The sequence below is a fragment of the Ceratina calcarata genome, unplaced genomic scaffold (genome assembly GCF_001652005.2).
Source record: "Ceratina calcarata isolate Rehan_Ccalc_2016 unplaced genomic scaffold, ASM165200v1 scaffold309.2, whole genome shotgun sequence".
Lineage (NCBI taxonomy): Eukaryota > Metazoa > Arthropoda > Insecta > Hymenoptera > Apidae > Ceratina > Ceratina calcarata.
The window spans coordinates 225,968-246,943 of NW_017153455.1; the positions used below are offsets into that span (position 1 = coordinate 225,968).

The 20,976-nt window shown below is 38.6% G+C and overlaps 6 protein-coding genes across 6 annotated transcripts in view; 3 read left to right on the top strand and 3 right to left on the bottom strand.

Moving 5' to 3' along the window:
- Positions 1-2,227: 2,227 nt before the first annotated feature.
- LOC108624395 (glycine-rich protein DOT1) lies at positions 2,228-3,107 on the top strand. Its single transcript, XM_018023650.2, has 3 exons — positions 2,228-2,300; positions 2,487-2,637; positions 2,831-3,107. Exons 1-3 carry the CDS (start codon positions 2,289-2,291, stop codon positions 2,980-2,982), a joined length of 315 nt encoding a protein of 104 aa, XP_017879139.1. The 5' UTR covers positions 2,228-2,288; the 3' UTR covers positions 2,983-3,107.
- A 360-nt stretch (positions 3,108-3,467) lies between these two features.
- tko (30S ribosomal protein S12 technical knockout) lies at positions 3,468-7,548 on the top strand. The gene is made up of 5 exons (XM_018023646.2): positions 3,468-3,636; positions 3,885-3,953; positions 4,032-4,088; positions 7,002-7,226; positions 7,303-7,548. The coding sequence occupies exons 1-5, from the start codon at positions 3,573-3,575 to the stop codon at positions 7,434-7,436; spliced, it is 549 nt and encodes a 182-aa protein (XP_017879135.1). The 5' UTR covers positions 3,468-3,572; the 3' UTR covers positions 7,437-7,548.
- Positions 7,549-11,540: 3,992 nt separating this feature from the next.
- Positions 11,541-15,345, top strand: gt (transcription factor giant). Its single transcript, XM_026813080.1, has one exon. It carries the CDS (start codon positions 13,853-13,855, stop codon positions 14,807-14,809), a length of 957 nt encoding a protein of 318 aa, XP_026668881.1. The 5' UTR covers positions 11,541-13,852; the 3' UTR covers positions 14,810-15,345.
- l(2)k10201 (zinc finger protein 511 lethal (2) k10201) lies at positions 15,332-16,528 on the bottom strand. Its single transcript, XM_018023647.2, has 3 exons — positions 16,229-16,528; positions 15,943-16,144; positions 15,332-15,868 (listed from the first exon to the last, which is right to left on the bottom strand). The coding sequence occupies exons 1-3, from the start codon at positions 16,366-16,368 to the stop codon at positions 15,422-15,424; spliced, it is 789 nt and encodes a 262-aa protein (XP_017879136.1). The 5' UTR covers positions 16,369-16,528; the 3' UTR covers positions 15,332-15,421.
- Positions 16,529-16,827: 299 nt separating this feature from the next.
- Positions 16,828-20,976, bottom strand: part of LOC113464253 (uncharacterized) — an 8,131-nt gene continuing 3,982 nt past the window's right edge. The window contains exon 3 of the mRNA XM_026813067.1: positions 16,828-17,096. Within this exon, the coding sequence (XP_026668868.1) occupies positions 17,004-17,096 (93 nt within the window). The 3' untranslated portion in view covers positions 16,828-17,003. The remainder of the gene's footprint in view (positions 17,097-20,976) is intronic.
- On the bottom strand, positions 17,281-20,418 carry LOC108624387 (uncharacterized). The gene has a single exon (XM_026813066.1). It carries the CDS (start codon positions 20,269-20,271, stop codon positions 17,428-17,430), a length of 2,844 nt encoding a protein of 947 aa, XP_026668867.1. The 5' UTR covers positions 20,272-20,418; the 3' UTR covers positions 17,281-17,427.

The window sequence follows — 20,976 nt, forward strand, 5'->3', positions numbered from 1 at the left end:
ATTTCCATCTATACTTTTTAGCACGTAGCTATTTATTATTAGCATTATTCTTCCGATGTTTGATTTCTTTTTAATTATAGGAAATGCGTTTTTCTAAGGTACATAAACTTTTGGGATTGACTGTATAGCCAATACATCCTTAACAGAAAAGCGAAGATCATTTTCCTCTAAATTATTTTACACAGAATGTCCCCGAATTAAACGGTCAGCTGTGCCAGTATCTTCTTCGAGTAAAAATAAAGAAAAATATATTATATAAACATAGATCTGCAAATGCTTTATAAAAAAAGTTATAATAAAAATATAAAACAATACTGAGTTTGTTGGTTCATCGAAATGTAACAATAAGATGACGGTATTTATGCAACCTACTCTTTCTAGCCACGTCTACTGTTTGAGATAGTCGAAAGTGATAACGCAGAGATTGAATTATGTACATGTCTGTAATGCTGTGGTGAATTAGTATCAGTTCTGAAATGTTAATTCGCGGTAAAGGATTAGTAGTCCATTCACTGAACTAAAGCAAGATAAAGATGAAATTCGAGGAGCGGTAAATTCAGTTTTCCTTAGATATCAAGCTTGTATTCGCAACGGGGGACGGGACTTCGAAATGCAAACATAATCTTGATTTCAATATAATAAAGCATTTGCAGATCTAGGTTTATATAACATGTTTTCTTATTTCTATTAATAGAACGAGTTAGTGAAGTTTGATAAGTTAATCCGGGAACACCCTGCATAATCACGTAATTCAGAAATTGCTGAGTAGGCAAATATTATTTATTCAATTAAATGAGGCCTGAGTTAAGATTTTTTTTATAAAAATCCTCAGGTTTCGTAATGATTGCTCATAAATTTTTGACAATCTGCGCGCTATAATTCTAAATTATCTTCCGGCCGATCCGCGCACTTTAGGGAGAGGAACGCAGGAGCTCGAATAGCCACACATCACCCCGTCCAATGAACGTAAAACGTGCCCCCGTAATTTATCAGGCTTTACACGGTTCGGTTCATTCCTAGCTCATCGTTGCAATTTCAGAGTTAGCCGGTTATCAGGCTTCCGACCGTCAGTCTAATGACGCGAAGTGCAACCCCCTCATCGATCTTGCACAATAACACCCACGATCTTTGATACCTTTCGCAACCGAGACATTAACTAACTAATATCCGCAACGACCGGAGCCGCGATATAGATTTGTCCAGGTCCAGGTTTCTTAATTGCGTGTTCGCTTGCGCAATAGTAATTCTAGAGTTACCATTACGTCAAGTCAAAACGACACAACCACCGATTAAATCAGCTGTAATGTTTCAGGTCGCGATCAATTCGAATGTTCGCGTGACATGAACAGATCAACTTGCGAACGAATTATTATAATAAAACATGTTACGCGAAAATTGGAACAACGTTTGCTCTAATTAAGAAATATATATTTAAAGATTAATTTGAATGAAAGCATTCTTATTTCCCATAACGGGTTTGATCACGTTTCTCGTAGTATGCGGCATTTGAGAAGAGGGAGGAAGTGCGATATGACATAAAAATACGGATTCGTATTTTTACGTAACGATGCAACAGAAAACCGTCCCCATAGCGAACTGTAATAGTGAAAGTTCCGCATTACGGATGAAATTCGAGATGCGCGGAAAATACGAGCTGACGTCTCTCATTGAAGCTCTCGTTAGCCGATTAAAATTGCATCGAAATGCGAAAAGAGAAAAAGAAAAATGGTGTAGAAAACAAAAATACAAGGAGCTAGTCGAGGTATCCGACGCGTTCGATAAAATGAATTCTATTGAAGATCAAGCGGTGCGCGACGGACAGTCCTTCACTTGAAAGCGTAAGAATACTCAATGCGTAACACATTTAACGATTTCTTTAATTAAAAGATTGCACCCGTAAAACGGGCATGTTCGATGAAAAGATTGCTGACGTTTCGAACGAACGCATAAAACATAAGGAAAAATGGATAACGATTTCATTTTGTATCTAACGCCGATCTTTACGATTGACCTATTTCTTTCCAACCGACTTGACGCGTTTGATAATTTCGCGGTGATCCGGCAATAAAAAATATAAACTTTTCGCGACAGGTAACGCGGGGAAACAACGGTTTAGAAAGGCGTGGATACGCGTGCGATTGTGAGACACGCGTACACAGGTACGGTGGCATAACCGGGATGCGATACCACAAGGAAAAGAGTTCAGTGGTATAAAAGGGGGTGTATTCTCTGCAGGCTGCATCAGTCACGATTAGGAACTGCCCGCTGCTGCACTGACAACCAGCAATATGAAATTCCACGTAAGTAATTCAATCTATTTACACTACTTGCGTGAACTAGGTATTATATTTATTATCGAAGTTTCGTGCACGATATATGTAAAACATAAAGATCCAAAATACACTTTCTTGGTTTTCAAATACCTAATAGATGTTAATTATCACCTGTATTATAGTTGAATATAAAATTAACTTCATTAATTACAGATCGTTCTTGCCGTCATTACTTTGGCATCTCCCTTGTATGCCCAATCGGAAGAAAAAGTCATTGAGAAAAGGGGTATCAGTCTTGGTTTGCATGGTTTAGGCGGCGGTGGCATAGGCGGTGGTCTAGGAGGCGGTCTGGGTCATGGAGGAGGTAATTAACTTAGAATTTAAAAAACCATTGGAAACACCAGTCGTATAAAATTATTAAAGTTCGTCGAAAGCAATTAGATTAAAATTATGTGAGTAAAAATGTTGTTCTAAGGAGAATTCTGAGAAATTCCTGATCATAAAGATTCATTTGCCACGGGCGACATAATCTATTAATTTATATAATTTTATTGCAGGACTTAGTAGTCATTCATATAGTCTTCCAGTAGCTCGTATCTCCAGCGGATACAGTAGCGGTGGACATGGTTACGGCGGCGGTTACGGCGGCGGTTACGGCGGCGGTTTCGGTGGAGGACACGGAAGAATTCTTAGCGGTGGCTACTGGTGAAACGATTGACGTTAATTGATGAGATTTATTACTTGGTGGTGTCATGTATTTTTATGTATCTTATATATTGATTAAACGAGTTTTTTTATACTGATGTGCAAAATAAATGCTGATAATTTCTCATATTTATCTTGCCTGCCCTACTGTATTCAAATTTAACGAATGAATTATTTTNATTCATAATATGGAACAGATGAACTTAACAAACAGAATCGTGCTCCAACATTAATTTTTCTCGTATATTCAGTTTAAGTATTTAGAAAAGCTTCAGTTACCGTCAAATCAATAAAAATCGCGAACATAAAAAGAAATTTGTAGAACCTTTTTTGCAGAGGATGTTGGCGCCTACAACTTCTGCTAGGGTCAATAAAATTGTTCATTGTAAAAACTTTCTCTTACGTAAAACGGTTTATGTCTGAAACAAGGATACTACAGAAACGGATCTTATCTACCTGCATGTTTATAACACGAGAGGTTCGATAGCCCTACCGTCGCTGGCAGGTAGCTCGTAGCTGGCTGCTGGGCAAGAATATCAGAATGCTTAGCTACGTATTTTAAGAGTGATTGATCATCATTGAATTAAAACAGTCATGAATTTTTTGACTAGAAACGTAATAAACGTTGCTAAGGTCTGCTTGAAAAATTCTCTCGAAGGTATTCCTATTTTCGTATCATGGGCATATCTATTCTTTCCTAACCTGATATAACCTATCTTAACAAAATAAATAGTTATCACTATTATAAAAACAATATTTGCACTTCATTAATATTTTGATTTGAGACACATGCAATAGGAAATGTTAAATCATGACTATCTCTTATTGTCAATAGAAAATTATCATAGAATTGCTATAATTATTTTTTTCAGTTTTAGCAAATCACTTCTAAATTTCTTTTTACAGTTGGCAAACCACAGTTAAACAGATTATGTGTGAATCCTATTTCAACTCAGGCCACTTCTCTCATCCAAGGTACTTATTTATTGAAGAAATGCTAACAACATTATGTAAAGAAGTTATTAATAATAAATGAATTTCTTAATCTTTAAGCTGGAAAATTGTTGAACTCTACGTCAACTAATTCATGCATTGGGAACCTAATACAAGGTGAGCTATACTTCGATACTAATTTTATTTGATACTTCAATCGGAAGTGAACGAAACTATTAATGATGCTTAATAAAAGTCTGAATGAAACCTATACTACTAGACTACAGATTTTATGCATTTATAAGACAATTGAAAATCTGCAAATTATAAATACTGCATATAGAAACTGTTCAGAGTATCAGAAGTTGAATGTGTTGTTCAACGCTTGCAAGATAAAACAAAAATATCTATCTGTAGCACATTTCTCAAACTAATATCATAGATGATTTGTTTTCAATAAAATACTGTTCTCTAAAATTGAGGAAACACATCCATGATAAAAAATGAATGGTAATTATGTCAAAATTTCAAAGCGGAGACCGGCTTTGTTCTGGGTGACCCATTTACATTAAATTGCTCGCAGTTTTATCGTTGTCATTGTTTGCGTTTCCCATAAGTGTGACAAGGCCAGAAAATTTCCACGGGAATTCGGGTGACGTCTCGAGTTTCCGTAAGCCTTTCCGACTGATCGGTATCTCCCGTTTCTGAACGGAGTAAATGCGGCAAAAGGGGGTGGCGGGCCTAAAATGGGACCATGGTCCTCTGAGCATTCTTCATCCGCGAAAATGCGCGTGGCACGTGAAAGCGCACGCAGCGCTTTACCTCTTTGATCCCCACGAATAGAGAGATCTCGAAATGCAAAAAGGGATCTGGCCACTTCGCAAGAAAGGGCATGAATCAAAGAGGTGATGGGGGACGGGTGCGGTAGGCTTTTCCTTGGCCAACAGCGAAAATCGCTGGGAATCGAAGGGGTGACGTGTCCATTTGTGGTTGACCAGTTGTCAGAAGTGATCTCGTGAAGGGTAAAGGCTGCGTTAAGTCTGTTATTCGCATTTTCCCAGTTCTCGCGAGACGACAAACGTCTAGCCGTGGGATAAAATCGTTCATGATAATCACGAGAAGACGTTATCATGCAATACGTTTATTCTGGTTCAAATCTATGTTTCATGCTTCAGTTCATTCACGATTTTTTTATCCCTCAATTTTCCGCCGTCAAAAATGTTTCGTCTTAAAGCCCCAGCGTCACCATTTTGCTTCCAGTAATTCGCTAAGGGTCTCCTAATCAGCTTCTAATTACGCAAATCGTTCGTTCCGTTCAATCGGCATTCGCAACCGTTTGTAATCTGCGGATTTGTCCTGCAGCGAGGAGCGTCTTGGCTGTTTCGGTGTACACGACAAAGGCGTAACCGCGACGTCGAAATTTTTCGCAATGTAATCTTGCGCATTGATCTTAGTGCGCAAGGGGTTGCCTTCCGTGCATAATAGGTTCTGCTGGTCTCTTGGCTTAGTTAAGCCCGAGTTAGGTCGGATTAGCAGCGGCAGGCTTGGACATCTGTCGCATTGATGGACGGTGCGGTGGTCAGCAAGATCTTCAAATGAACAACAATGGTTACGGTCTCGACTAACAGACCCTAGTAAATCGCGAGCTGCTATGACCGAGGAAACATCATGGAATTGTCATGTCATCCTCGACATTTCATTTAAACTATGTCTCGATAATTGCGTAGGTTTCTCACAAAATCGGTAATCGATTTGCTACGATAACTTTAAAAAATTCGTGACGCAGTTTATTATGGAATTCTTATGATTGGATTCTAGTTAAATTTGTTATATAAATGGGGGCTTTCCTAAGATTGAATCTACGTGCTAATCGTATTTACATTAGTACGATATAAATACACTTTCACATTTCAACGATAATTATCTTCCAAAATCTTATCAGTTATCTTGAAGTAATATTAATTGCATGGATATTAACATTATAACTATATATTATTATTAATATTACACAACATTACATTGGACTCCTTTCACATTAGTTCTTATTGCATTATTAGTCTAATTTAAGATTTTTTTTCGTAAATTTTCTTTCTCGATGAAATAGGAACTGTACATTTCTGTAATTTTGCAAACGGCAAATCGCTGTCCTCTTGCAGGCCGCGTGATCTCACGAATTTTGAGCGTTTTGTGTAAAGATGGGTGGACCTTGCCTCGTAACAATGTTGCTTAATAAGCTTATGCACGCTCGAGCGAAAAAGGACTGGTCTTCCCAACGGCGGCTTGCAGATGTCAAGCGGCCGTCATATTTGATATCCCATCGGCCGGAGACCCTTTTCGTCCGGCTCGTAAGATTATTTGCGAAAGAGTTTTCAGTTTCCCAGTACCGTTACCATCGCGCAGTGGGTCTCCTATTTTTCCCGCACCCTGTTCACAATGGCCTTGACTAGGACACCGTGATCCTTGGACACTCTCTCTATTTCCCTATCGAACTTTCCCTCCCTTTTTCTCTTCTCATGAAAACTTTTTACCATTCATAAAAATCGTATTGCGAGAAATTATTTTTTATGATCCTTCTGTCATAGAAAGATTTTTTCTACGTTTTTGTTGCTCAACTTGTTTCCTGATTTACGGATATCGATAATTAGTTAAGAAATCATGTCTCAGGGCGCGATTTCGTCACTACGAAGCATGTTCGAACGGCAATTAGGCCCGTTACGTAAAAGAAGAATTTCCAGTGAAATACACAATTGTGTATCCGTTCACCAAACTATCACTTTTCCTTTAACGGGTGTACATACGTGTCCCATAGATGAAAGTGTGTACACGCCTGTAATTGCTGTGCGATTCCTTTCATTTCATTTGAATGCTTTAGGGACTAGATGTGTTTCCTTTTATGTTTACTTAAAGAATACCGATTTCTTTCATTTGGTAAATGCACATTCTCGTCTTCGTAACTTTGTCCAAGAATTGTGGACATAAAGTAAGGAAATTGTTTAAGAAATTACGAAAGAACTGCGTAATTTTCCATTCTAATGTATTACTTTCATACCGAATGGCCCTAACTAATGTTAATGAATTTCATTAAATTAGGGTTCCAACAAATAAGATTGAAATCGACATTGTGCAAACTGCACTTTAAAGGCGACTATAGAAAGAAGAGGAAGAAAAAGAAAAACCCTTTTGACGGGAAACCATTCGCGAAAGGAATAGTTATAAAGACATTGATCAAAAAGCCGAAGAAACCAAATTCGGCGAATCGAAAATGCGTTCTCCTGCGCCTATCATCCGGCAAAGAAATGATTGCATATGTACCCGGTAGGTATATGAAAAAATACATTTTGTTATAAACTATCTAAGCATTCTTAATACTAATGCTAATTTCTTATGCAAGGTGAGGGACACAATCTTCAGGAGCACAACGTTGTGCTGTGTCGCGTAAGAAAAGTAAAGGATACTCCTGGTGTGAGAATCAGATGCATTCGTGGAAAATATGATTTGCCCCATGTTGTTAAGAAAAAGACTTAATTGTACGTGGTCAAATTATTCTTACGAATCCCTCCCTTGTAAATGTTATATCATGTAGAGTACGGAGAACGATGAAGAATATTCATTAAAATATTGTTAATTTAAAAGAAAATCTCAATCGTCCGATTTATTTACTGCCTCTCGACAGAATACTTTCCGAAAAATTGAAGCACAATATACTTTCAAATACAACTATAATAATAATAAAAAATGACGAGAAAAAACATGGGTGCTTTAAATTTTTAAGCAACAGTATCGAACAAATCCTTCGATACTGTTATAAATTCGATTCATGACTAAGGAAAGGGGTGGTTTGGTGAGGTCACGCTTTTTGGCTCCAGTGATCCACAAATTGCGGCCTTTTGACACACATTCTCGATGGACGTGCCGTTTCTCGCTCCACCGTGCGTTTACCGTTAGCTAGACCATACGTCGTTCTGCGAGACGAACCAGGCACAGACACAATGTATATATCGGGACGTCACAATGCAGAAAGGATCGTGGGCACGGCACCCTTCTTTCGACGTTATTACGGAAGGGTTGGACAGGCTCTTGCATCTGCACCACCCTGCATCCACCCACGCGGCCACTGGCTATTGGCCATATGACATGCTGACCAACATCCCGATGTTTTCAAAAGACTGGCTCTCAACCTTTCGCCTTGTTTGAACGAGTTCTCCGAAAAACTGCTCTTTCTCATCTTGGCGATACCCGCGAGTGGTAGGCGTTACACAGTTATGGAAGCATACTTTTTTCAATGCTGTTAGACGAAAATACGAGGAATCTCTTATGAAAGAGAATGAAAACTAAGAAATAAAGGAAAACGGGTAAAATGAGAACCTAGAGAATGGTCAACCCTTGGGGGAAGCGACGACGCGCATTGTTGTTAGACTTCCGCAGAATAGGACTTAGATTCATTAAGTTCCTCTACCGCATTGTACGATTCATTTTCCGTAACGTAATAAAAGCGTAATCATAAATCTGAAGTTAAACTCTCTATAAGATTTATAAAAATGTGTCAAAGCTATCCGTCACGTTGTAAATAGAGAGATAAAATAGGAAAGTGTCTAAAGTTACCATTAATGTTTTCGTAAGCTAAGGCAAATACGGTTGTTAACTACTTTAAACAGTTCTGTGAAGTCAGTAAGAGAGCCAGTCAGAATCCGCTGCAATCATGTTTTTCAATAAGTCCGATCCAAGCTATTCATTCTCACTTTCTATCCATTTTACAATAAATCCGTACAATAAAAACCGACGACGCAGCTGTATTTTCGTGAAAAGGTTCGAGAGGAAAGCTGTATTTTTATTGCGTTATGAAGTTCGGATGTACTTGACTGTACAGTTTACAGCTACCTCGCCGTGTGCATGAACACCATTTTACCATCATTTTAGCCTGTGTCCCAACCATTTACTACTTTATTACAGTTTTTCATAATAAGCTTTCTTTTGTCCACTTCGTTTGTACCTGATGTATCCCCTTGTTTGTTGTTCGTAACGTGTTTTTGTACCTAGCGTCAAGGGTGACATAAAAAACCGTAAAAAAGAATTTAGAGAACTGATCTGAGTTTAAAGAGAAAGTAAGGTTCTTGCAATGGGGACAAAGCCATGGCTTAAGCAATTGCGATGTTAAACCCGTCTCTAGGGCGGAGAATGAAATAGTTCGAGGTTGACAATAAAGTAGGACAGAAAAGCAGAAATCTTTCAGCGAAGGATTCTCAAACAAATAACATGTAAACGGTTCGGGTTTTCAGGAAGGGAAGAGAGATTCTCAACTCTTTACCGTAAGGATTAGTAATCGGACACCAAACGATCTGCTCTAGAAATTTTTGTCCTCTACTGCTTTTGCCAACAGCTTTCACGAGCTTTTAAGAAAACGGTAATCTAGCAATCAATGGAGTTTATCAAATTGTTTATATTTATAATAAAACTCGGAAATTGTAGTTATAGATGAATTAATTGATCAAAATTCTAATGAAGGAATAGTTGCTTTAACAGTACCTACTAACCATATATGTTGTTTTCAAAATATTCTATTTGTGAAAAAGAATATTTCTCAAGTGATGCTTAGATTATTAAGAGCTGTTTATTCCTTTCAGTAAATTCTATCATAATCTATTATAAGAAAAGCTTTCCTCCACCCATGAGAAACCTACTTTCTCAAGCTTCCCTATGGACTCTGGCGATCCTTGTCGCAAATAAGACGTATCGGTAAGATATTTACGTCCGAAAGGTATTCACCTAGAAATTGAAAGGAGGCTAGTTGGACAGCGAATAAAATTTCATCTGTCCAAGGGCGTGTCCTGCGATACAGTTCAGAACGAAATACGAAATCTTCTGTGGAAAGAAAAGGGTTCCCGCGGGAAAAAAGGCGTGCGCCGGAAGTGAGCAAGCCTCGAAAGTCTGTTGGCAAAACTTGGCCGGTGGTCTGACCACAAGATAAATCGAAAAGTAATTACTCTCGTACGTTTTAATGTGTCCCCCATAACTGTTCTCTTTTTCTGAAAACGTTGTGGGTATCTTCGGTGTCCGATTTTACTAAAAGGTCCGAAAACGAACTCGTGCTCTAAGACCTCCTACTAAGATGGTCCATCATTTATCGCGAAACTGGATTCTTATACAATAATTTGACCAAAATACATTTTTGTGGTATATGAAATGCATTCATGATTAACTATATTTAGTCAAAATAAACAAATGGTTTCTAATAGACCGACGGTCCTTCCTTTTCTTTATATTTACTGAAATTTACCTGTGGGTATTCAAGAGTTTAGGTCTAGGCGTTTAGTAATTCGCACTTTCATATGTAATTTAATTCCGCAGTTAATTTGCCTTTTACCTACAATTTTTCTAGTGTATCCGTTTAGTACTTAAACGTTAAACCTCTGAACTAATCCTACGCAATTCTATTGACTTCTCAGAATCATCCTGCACTAATTTTCCTAATATTAGCGTAAGATAAAAGTATCACTGACAAAGAATAACGAATCAAATAACAAAGCGAAAAGAAACATACATTCTATCAGAAGGAAAGGTAAATTTAAATGTAGAGATAGAACAATTGAGGCAATACAGTGTAAAGCACACAAGAGAAAATTTGTTAAGTGGTATTAAATCTTCAAAATAAATTCATAATGAAATTAAAAATTATTATTTTAATTTATTATACCCAACTTTTAATAATTCTTTACTTTATTTATGAAATTCTAAATAGGATTTGAAACAATGACTACATATTTCCACTTTACCTGACCTGGGTCGAATTTTAATGAGACCGAAAACGAATTGATCACAAAATATTATTGTCTCTTACGACAGCTGAAAAGAATGCCGAAGGCACTAGAGATTGTTCTACTTCTAAGTTGTAAATGTAAATAAAATAGTTCCTGTTAGTATTCCGCCAAGGGTTTGAAGTTCGAGATTATTGGACGTTAAAACTAATTGTAAGCACATTGCGTGAAACAAATTCCACAAAGTATTATCATTACAACACACGATGACTTCTCAAGCCTTATTGGGAATCTACGAAAAGGTCTTCCAAGATTACACTCTTTCGGATTATCAGACGCTTTCTATTAGTCATTTACGTTATCTGGCGATGCACGCAAACAATCAATCTAACAAAATTGATAAAAAACAATTGTCCGTATGATTGCCGAGTCAAAATTGTGAAAATTACGTAGCCAGCGAATTTAATCGATTCATAATTTTACATAAACAGCACTTATTAGAATATTTCATTTCTTTGTTCTTTCGTCTCCCTTTAGAAGGAAACCGATTGGACATTTAAAAAGTCGTGAACGTATCCGATGAATTGAGACATTTTCCACAACGAATCATAAAAATTTTGCATCCTTGTACCGTTACACGATTTCTATATGTATAAGAACGGTTCCTCTGTGAGACAGGCGACAGATGCAAATGCACAGATTCATTCATCTGTCGACGACTACGGGAAAAATCGAAAATAACGGGTTGCGGTCCCTGCACCATAGAAATGTGGGTTATATGGCCAAAAGAGCAAAAATTTGTATACACGAGAAAGGAGGCGGTGCGGTGAATTTGAACGCCGGGGTGCTTTTCTATAGCGACACGACGTTTTAACAGGGCTACGAAGCGAAGGACTAAATTTGGCGTGATCTCGGGACTGGGACATAATGAGACATCTCTACTATCGACCGTAACTGGACGCTGGCTCGTCTGTCATTTTTTCCTTACTTTTCTCACACTCGAGTTTCCACGAACTTTGCAAATGGAAACTAGAAGGGGGTGAAGAATTTTGCAGAAACATTTTATTCGCTTCATTATTAGATTATTTACAGAGAATCGTAAAGTGAGACGGAAAAGTATCATGAGTAGGTTTTTGGCAAATGATTAATTAATGAGCCTACGTAGTCATTCGTGAAACTGAGCCATTAATCAGCATGACTCGAAGAAAGAAATGGATCCAGCTCCTGGTGGCACATTACAAAGAATTGCCATATGTTGTCCATTCCTAACGAGGACGGAAGAAAAATTCATCATTCATGAACCGATGATCGGAGGTTGGAAGCGCAGCACCGTTTTACCTATCCCTTTGCTCAAGCGTTTAAAAATATCGTAAATGACTCGAATAGAACTTTCGCCGGTTAATTTACGAGCGCTTTACGCAAATTCTACGAGTTGCTGTCCATGGCCACGGTGGGTATCGTAAATTATAAGTATCAAAGACAAGGGATGGAAATGCTATGGGAAATAGTCAAGGAAAGGTCCACGAAAGGGTTATCCAGTACAATTCTGTACGCACTGTCCGTGCTATAAGTATTACAGAGAAAGGCACCCGACGCAGCGGCTGCTAAACGCCTCAAACCTTTCGCCTAGAAGTCGTTCTGAAATACAGATTGCCCGTACGCAGGTCTTCAAGAGGAAAAGGGTTTTATTATGCCACCCGGTAACTGGATATTTGGAAACCCTGACGGTAGTAACTGCCATTACAGACATTAATTTTACGGAAAGTCATCAAGCAGTCGTAATTTTTCTGCTGCGCGATAATTACAGGGTAGGTGACAATCTCATTACTGCCAGGGACCGAAAGCTATAAAATATCTGACGCAACTATTAAGATGAGCAACCCGACCTCTTTCATTGTACTCAACAGTACACCCACTAGAGGCATAATAAATCAAACATAAATGCATCGAAGAATTTACTGCGCTGAAAAATTATTCCAATAGTCGATTTGACGATATTCCTCTTCGAAACTTCGAACAGTATTCAAGAATCCTTCGGAATTAGAAAAAAAGAATTTTAAAAATCAAAACATGCATGAACTTAAACCCAGTATGTAGACGACGTACAAATAAACTTGCAGACGAAGGGTTAAAAGATCATTAAATTCTTACGTCTATGTCTTTAAGATCAAGTTAAAAAGTGGGACATTTTTCTGAGGCGGCCTCATTATCAGGAAACTTTAATGATATCATCTCGAACGAAATCTTTGTTTTAATGCCTACAGCTAACCGATCATCGAAATACCGTTACTCTGATTTCCTGTGTTCGCGTTTACGTCTGTTGTCATCACGGGACCGTTTCGTACCATAAATATTTCGGAATAGGGAAGTAGTGAACGCGTGCCAGTAAGATCCCAACGCCATGGTCATCAGGACCATCACCCCCACTATTTTCCAAGGAGTACTCCTACCCTTGGGCCTCATAAGGGTTGACCGCTATATAAGGAAGGGATGCGCCCTTCTCTTGCTGTAAACGATTTTGGCAATTCGCTGTGAGGACCTACTTAGAAGCTAACGCCGTTTAGACGTCATTTGTCGGCAGACAGTGATATTTCTTGAGAACATTTTTCGTGAAAACGTTCACGGTGGAGTACGGTGTGTTGCAGTATCCGTGTGACCTGTGCGATATTGATTACCCAGTGGGATTAATTATCAGGTGAGATCATCCATTTCCAAATACTTCGTGAGAATTTCAAAGTTGCGGATCGGATCTGTTAAAGATTTTCTGACAAAAAGAATCGTCTCTGTTCTTTGTCAAATGTATTTTCGTTACCGCGTTGCCCAATACGAAACATTACCGAATAACAGAGTCTCGTTTTGATTTCATTAACATAAAGACCCCATTTACCAAAATATCTATCAATATACTTATCGCTTTCGGTTTCTACAACTTGAAGCGATCGTTATCGCCCATTCGAACGCAGCGGCTTTTTTTTAAACACTACATATTTCGTTTATCACCATCGCCGCTTATGGCAGTATCTAATTAATATCTCGTAAAGACCACGAATCGGACATCGCAATATATGTATCTATTTCTCTCTTCCGAATACGATCGGATATTACAGCGTTTAGCCTATACATATAGTAATACGTAATATTCATCATTAACTCACGTTTTTGTTGTTCCAGGTGCCGGCGAGATTCTAAATGGAGTCGTACTCTGTGCCACCCAGTGACAGCATGCAAGCCTTGGACTTCACTACCAAACCAGGCGATATGTCTACCGCGCCGATTTTGGATCTTTCCTGCAAGAAAACTTCTCCAACACGTAGCGAGTCCAGGTCAACGATGCAGCACTTAAATTCGCCCGATCACTGTTTGAATCCACCCCCGAGCACAATCGCGAGACAACAATACGCGCCGTACCCGGATTTCACCGTACCCGAAAGGAATGGATCTTCAGAGGGTCGAACGTTCACGATCACACCCCCGTCGGAGATCAGTTCATCGAACGGGATTAGATGCCAGCCGATTCGTAATTACCCAGACGCGAACAACATCGGCCCATGCGTCCCTCAGCGCGGCGATTTTATACCGATGAACATCCCGGTGCCATGCGTTCCCGCACTGTTACCAACCTTCGTCGCTCAAAACGGCGGGATAAACAAAACGACGGCGCAAATTCTTACAGCGGTGACGACCACCGCGACGACGACTTGCAAAGATGCGGCGTTGACCATGGATGGAAAAAAGCCAACGAGACCTTTCAAAGCGTACCCGAAAGATCCATTGGCACTCACCGCAGGAACAGCGGAATTGATGTACGACAAGTCGAACGAAGCGTACTCGGAATTCCGTAAACGAATGCTCGAGTCAGTCCAAAAATCGAACGAAGCGACAAACGCGAAAATGCGAAGAGTCACCAAGAGCCCGGGATTGCCGACGAGCACGAGCACTCTCGACGACAAAGATGCCGCGTACTGGGAAAAACGAAGGAAAAACAATGAAGCCGCAAAACGGTCACGTGATGCTCGAAGGGCAAAGGAGGACGAAATCGCGATCAGAGCTGCGTTCCTCGAACACGAAAACTCACAACTAAAATACGAACTTTGTTTATTAAGAGCCCAGGCCGAGAAGCTCAGAAGTTTGATCCAATCTAGGTAGATTTTGCGATCGTGATTTACGGTTTTAAATTATCGATATTCTTCGAGCGTTAATGGAGAATTGTGTAAATAATTTATATATAACGCAACACTAAGTGTTGTGATAGTATTTACGTCTGACGATATTTGTAAATATTAACATTCTAATTAGTGTACGTAACGTAATATTCGAAATCATTTTTTCCAGTTATATCAAAGCATTATGCTATCAGTACTTTTATCAAAGTAATGCTTTATTGTCCAGTAATTATTTTAGTCCATGATCTCATATTGATGTTATGTAAAATAGTTTTACTGATTAGAATTCGATACCGTATATTTCTGTCGTTTAATAATATCAAAGTATTTTAAATGTTTTGACTGTTCTTTTTTAATCGAAGATTCTGCCTAGTCGGCTTATAATTTAATTGTCAATTATAAAATAAGAAATGTTACTTTGTTAATATAATTCTGTAGAAAGTACGGATAAGAAACGAGTAGAAAGTATATGAGTAAGTCTTGTAAACTCGAGTGTACATACAAATACTGTTGGGATACTGAAAATATATTTATATTATAAAATTCATAAAAAAATTGTCATTTATCATAAAATAATCCTAATGTTAGTAGCTCATCAATCAGGTAATGAGTCCGCGAGATCCATCATACATCCTGTTTCCAGTACATTCTTTTCATTAGTCTGATTTTTAGTAAGCGCTTTTGTGTACGATTTTTGTACTTGGGCAGGAATAAAAAATAAAGGAGATGCTCCTGAATTAGTATTTGAAGAGCCTGATTGATTTTCATGAGTTGTATTATTTACTAAAGTTGTACTTTTCGTTGCTCTCGTAAACATCTTGTTCCTCTGATTTTTATTTAACTTTACTTTCTTAGGTTTCGATACCTCGCTTTCAGTCTCGACTTCATCAATATCCATTTTATTTTTTGATTCACCTTTCATAAAATGTGGAGCATTATCGAATCGGAAATTCTTAGAAAACTTATGTACATTAATGCAATGACTCCTCCTTTCAACAGGGTTATTAAACTTTAGGTCACACTCTGACACATAACATTGATACTAAAAATAAAACAAACATTATAGATGCTAGTTCAACAGATAGACAATGATATACATAAATTTTTGATAAATACCATTGGTTGCTTCATAGATAAGACTTGAAAGAAACTGTCATGAGATTCTTGAATATGAATATCTAACAAACGAGGATTTGGCAGAGACTTTTTACACTCTGCACAAACATATCTGTGATTGCTGTTGTAATGCATTTCAAAGTCGAGCAACGTTTGGAAAATAGCTTTACAACCAGTAACATAACACGGGAATTCTCTCATACTGAAATTAAAAATAAATAAGATTACATCCTAAGCACAACACTTCTAGGTTATACAAGCTCAGATAAATCATGTATCAATTTACACTTCATGACATAATTCTTCATCATCTTCGACAGTGATTCCTTTGCGTTGAAATATTTTGCAAGTATTATAGGATTCTTCAAAAAATGGATCGTTGATAGGTCGTAATCCTACACCTATGTTGCGTAAAAATTCCTCCATGTTCGCAAAACTTTAATTGTTAATAAATTACTTTTAAATCTGATATATTTCTCGTTATTCAGCTCTAAACATTTTATAATTATTATTTGTTAAATAATTATTCAGAACGTCAATACTTTTGACAAATTCGTGACGTCGCATGGCTTCAGCCAGGCTTCAACATAGCATACTGCAGTACTAGCGCGCTCTGAAATCTTCCCTTCGACTTATTTCATTTCGATTATCATAAATCAATTGAAGTTGTTTATAATCGATCTTTATGATGAGTGGTGATTCCTCCGACGGTTATAATGTTTTGTTATCGTAAAACAAAACGGAATAACTTGTTAAAAATAGTGTTAAAATGCTGATTAGATTATAAATGTGCCGCGATAGTGTTTCTTTACAATTGTACGCGTGGACCACAATGCAGGGAGTCGGGAAGGAATAGAATTCTTGAGACAAAAGTGGTAAGTGATTTGTCCTTGGGTACATTTTACATTTGTTACACGAGATGTTGTTTTTATCAATTATGCGACGTTAATAATACAGAAAAAGATGAACACGTATTTTCAATAACATTTTCGTACAATCTGTTCGTTATTTTTATCAACAATAAGCAATAAGACATGTTATATGTATTAGAATGTTAAAAATTATTCCACAAGTAAACGAGTTTTCAGATTTTCAAGAATTTCAGACATCTTGATTTCCAATTCGTTGCGCCTTTGCATTTCTTCTCGTTTTTCCTGTAACACACGTGCAATATTACAAATATATATTATTGTAAGTAATATCTTACATCAACGGAAAGAGCATCGGGAAATAATTATATTGAAAAGAATTATGAAGATTCTATTATTTATTTCTACTTTTTATAAGAATTTTCAGAACAATTTATATGAATTTTTATTGTCTGAATGGACCAGTCGTATCATTGGTTGTAAGTTTTTACTGTTGCAGTTTAATATGTTTGTGAGATTAAATGAAGTTTGTTGATATAATGCGTTAAATAATTCAGATTTACTCAACTGTAAAAAGTATGCCAACTAGTATAAACAATTCGGAAATTGCATAATGTTATAAAATGCGAGGATAATCGATATAACTAATTGGTTCACTTGGATTAATCTGTTCTTGCTCCATCACTCTCGTTGTGGTAGCACTATTCGTATAATCTGTAGCTCGGACTTTCTCGTTTTTGCTTTCCGGTTCACTGGCGAATTTCGTTAAACTTTCGACATACACGTCTGGCTGCGGTATTGTCAAGCCAATTGACGCCTTGTTCGCAATCTTTTTATCACCGCCAAAAACTCCAAACATTCTTTCGTTTCCTGTCCCACGATCGAAATCATAAACACTTTTACCAGTATTAAAAAAATTCCGGTTCCCTCGAGGATAAATTGTTGTTTGCTCATAGTTTTTAGGAACGAGTTCAATGTTCTGTACGCCACTGTTTTTCAAATTTATTTGCTCTGTATTTTCCGTTGGATATATCATTTCACTGTAATAATGTCCCGTTGGAAGTACAGGTTTCTCAATACTGCGCTTTAAAGATTCGAATCTGTTCGTATACAGCGGATTTCGTTGCACAGGATGCTCTATATGTGCGTTTGGCCGTTCCATGTTCCTGTAATTATTATTCAAAATATATCTGTAACTTTGCCCGAAATCTGGTACTTCCTTCGTTTGACTTTGATCAGATTTGGTTTCTGCAATTTCAAAGTGCGCGTCACCTGCAGAATCCACTGGTCTATTAAGCAGTAACTGTTCTCCAGGAACAGTTCCATATTGAGGAATTTTTTTAATATCCTGGTAATAAATATCTTCAGGATTTTCGTACGGTTTCCGTGTCGTATTATCGATTATTACTCCTCTTCTCTGTTGCTGTTGCCTTTTTCCCTTCTTTTTCTTGGAAACTTGAGGTTTTCGACGAGCGTCAGAAATCTTGATATTGCCGCTAGAGTTTAACGTTTTTGGAAAAGCATTCGCATGAATGGTACTATCTACAACGAAGTCAAACGGAGGTGGCCATACTTGTGCACCCTTCTCTTCACCCTCTTCGTGAAGGTTTTTCGGTGTACGTCTTTGTGGGAAGCTGGCCGCAGTTCTTAAATTCTCTTTCTTCGGTTTCCTTGATTTAGACGAAACTTTCTTTAAACTTTCCGTCTTTGCTACGCTGTTATCTTTCTCTGATTTTTCACTTCTCGGCTTTAATTTCTTTAACTCTTCAGGTGCAGTTAAGTATCGAACAGGCACGATGAGAGGCATATATTTACTGAAATCCATTTCTTCGATTACTTTCTCTTCATTAAAGTACGATTTATTTTCACCCTTCGTTAAGACATTGCCATTTTTTCCAATTAACGGTTCAGATGAATCCTCACTAGATTCTGCCTCATCTTTGTTGTTAGTATCGCCGTCTCCTTCTAAATTATATTCCTCATATCTGTTTCTGGCAGGTACGTCCTCTTCTTCTCCACTTCTTTCGTTTTCCTCACGAGAATCTTCCGAGTTTTCCTCTTCTTTCGGTGACTCAGGCGAACTGTAAAAGTCAGTGAGTGGCTTCGCGAACTTCTCGAAATAGTTCACGAATCCATTGTCGAACAATTCGCTATTATGCAGCGGTTGTCCGTAACTATTGCGAAGTTCATCAGGCCGCCGCTCATCATCCTCGCTGAGCGGTAATGGTTCACTGTACTGTATACTTGTATAATTCTCGCTAACTTGAGGTGCATCCTCATACTGATTAGCATTATCAACATCCTTATTATAATACTTCCCTTGTACTTCTTCTTCTTCAGATTCCCTCACTTTCTCGCTGTTCGAAAATTCATCCTTTCCCTTTGAGTCATTTTCTTCTTCCGACGATACATTCTGTTCTTCGCATTTAGGAACCGGCTTCCGAGTACTAAAAACTTCTTCATCCTCCTCATTACTGTAATTATCTTGCTGCTGCTGGTTTCTGTACAATTCCTGTTCCATCAACCTCCTCGCGTGTTCCTCTTGCTTCCTCTCCAGTTCTGCTAATCTATTTTCATATTCCTCCTTCCACTGTTCTTCAGTAGAAGGAGAGAAGGTTGGCGGAAGCGGCTTTTGAATATCCTTTGGATTATTCATTTCTTTACTCTCCACCGTCAGTCTTACCGTCATGTTCTGTCGCATGACTACTGGCCGTTGGGTATTCATCATCACCGCTGATTGGTTGTTAGCTGCTGGCGGTGGTTGGGTACTAATTGCCGGTAATTGAATCGGAATAAGCGGCCGAGGATACGATAGCATAATATCCTGCGGGGGAATCTCGGGTAAAGGTGGTTGAGGCATAGGCGGTAAGGGTGGCTGCGATGCGGATGGTATAGGAATTCTTACTAAGAAAGGAGGAGCCGACGATTGGTTCGACGTCGGTGCTCTCGTATTCATCTGGGGTGGAGACGTTGACGACGGGCTAGACGTCGTGGAACTGCTGTTCCCATGGAAAATCGTTTCGTATTGTTGCAAATGGGTCAATAAGTTTGTACTGTTGCCAAAATTGACTACACCAGTAAACCTGATCGTCTCTCGCTGTCCAGGAACAGCGGTAGTTGACGATCCACTGGACTGAGTGGAATTTGACGAAGCAGCTGGTGTAGAAGCAGTCTGATTGTTAGCTGATGTCTGATTAGTAGCTCTTGCTTCGTTTGAGTCACTGTTAGGCAACGAGGCTATTTGAATAGGATCCATCGCGTAACCGAAAACCTGCGCCAGGCCAGAAAGTATTAGACCCAAAGCTCGTTTATCCCGCGGGCTGTTTGCGGTCAGCGGTTCCTCTGATTCTTGAGAGTTCGAGTCCGAAACTGGTCGATTTTCACGGTCGATCTCTTCGGACAAGGCAAAAGTGCACAATATGCACAGGGAGCACAGAACACGGAATGTCCTGAGCTTCATTGTCGAAGGTTGACCACTTTGTGCTCGGAAGTTACACTTTGTACACCGAATGATAACCGGGTAACGATGTTGACATCTTCACTCGCGTTCACCTCGTTGCCTGCCACGTGGTTTGCGATAAAAATATAAGCGTATCAATATTTTTTCGTTAAGTACTTCAATAGTTGTCTTCTTATTTGTCAAGACGTTGATTCACTGTTTTTCGATCGAATGCAACGAGAACAGAGAAACGCGTTCCATCATGCGAGAAGAGTTTCGCCAAATTCTGCGAGCAGTACTGTTGTACCACGGGATTCCGCGAGGACTGCGCGGACAGTATCGCGCTCGAGCGTCGTTAAACAAAAGCGTGATTGAGGGGGGATGAATTTTTGCATAACATCGGAAAGAAATGTCGAGTTTCTCCTCAATTGCACAGAGCCGCCCGTTGATTTGCGACAACTGAAGCGGCACGCTGTAACGGCGGGAAAGAAACGCTCCGCGAAATCGCACCGAGTCGCGGACAAAGATAGTGTTCGTTAGGACGCTTACACGAACACGCGACCGATTTAATTGCCCGTGCATCCGTGGAACTGAAGGATGTATTGGCTATACAGTCAATTCCAAAAGTTTATGTACCTTAGAAAAATGCATTTCCTATAATTAAAAAGAAATCAGACGTCGGAAGAATAATACTAATAATAAATAGCTACGTGCTAAAAAGTATAG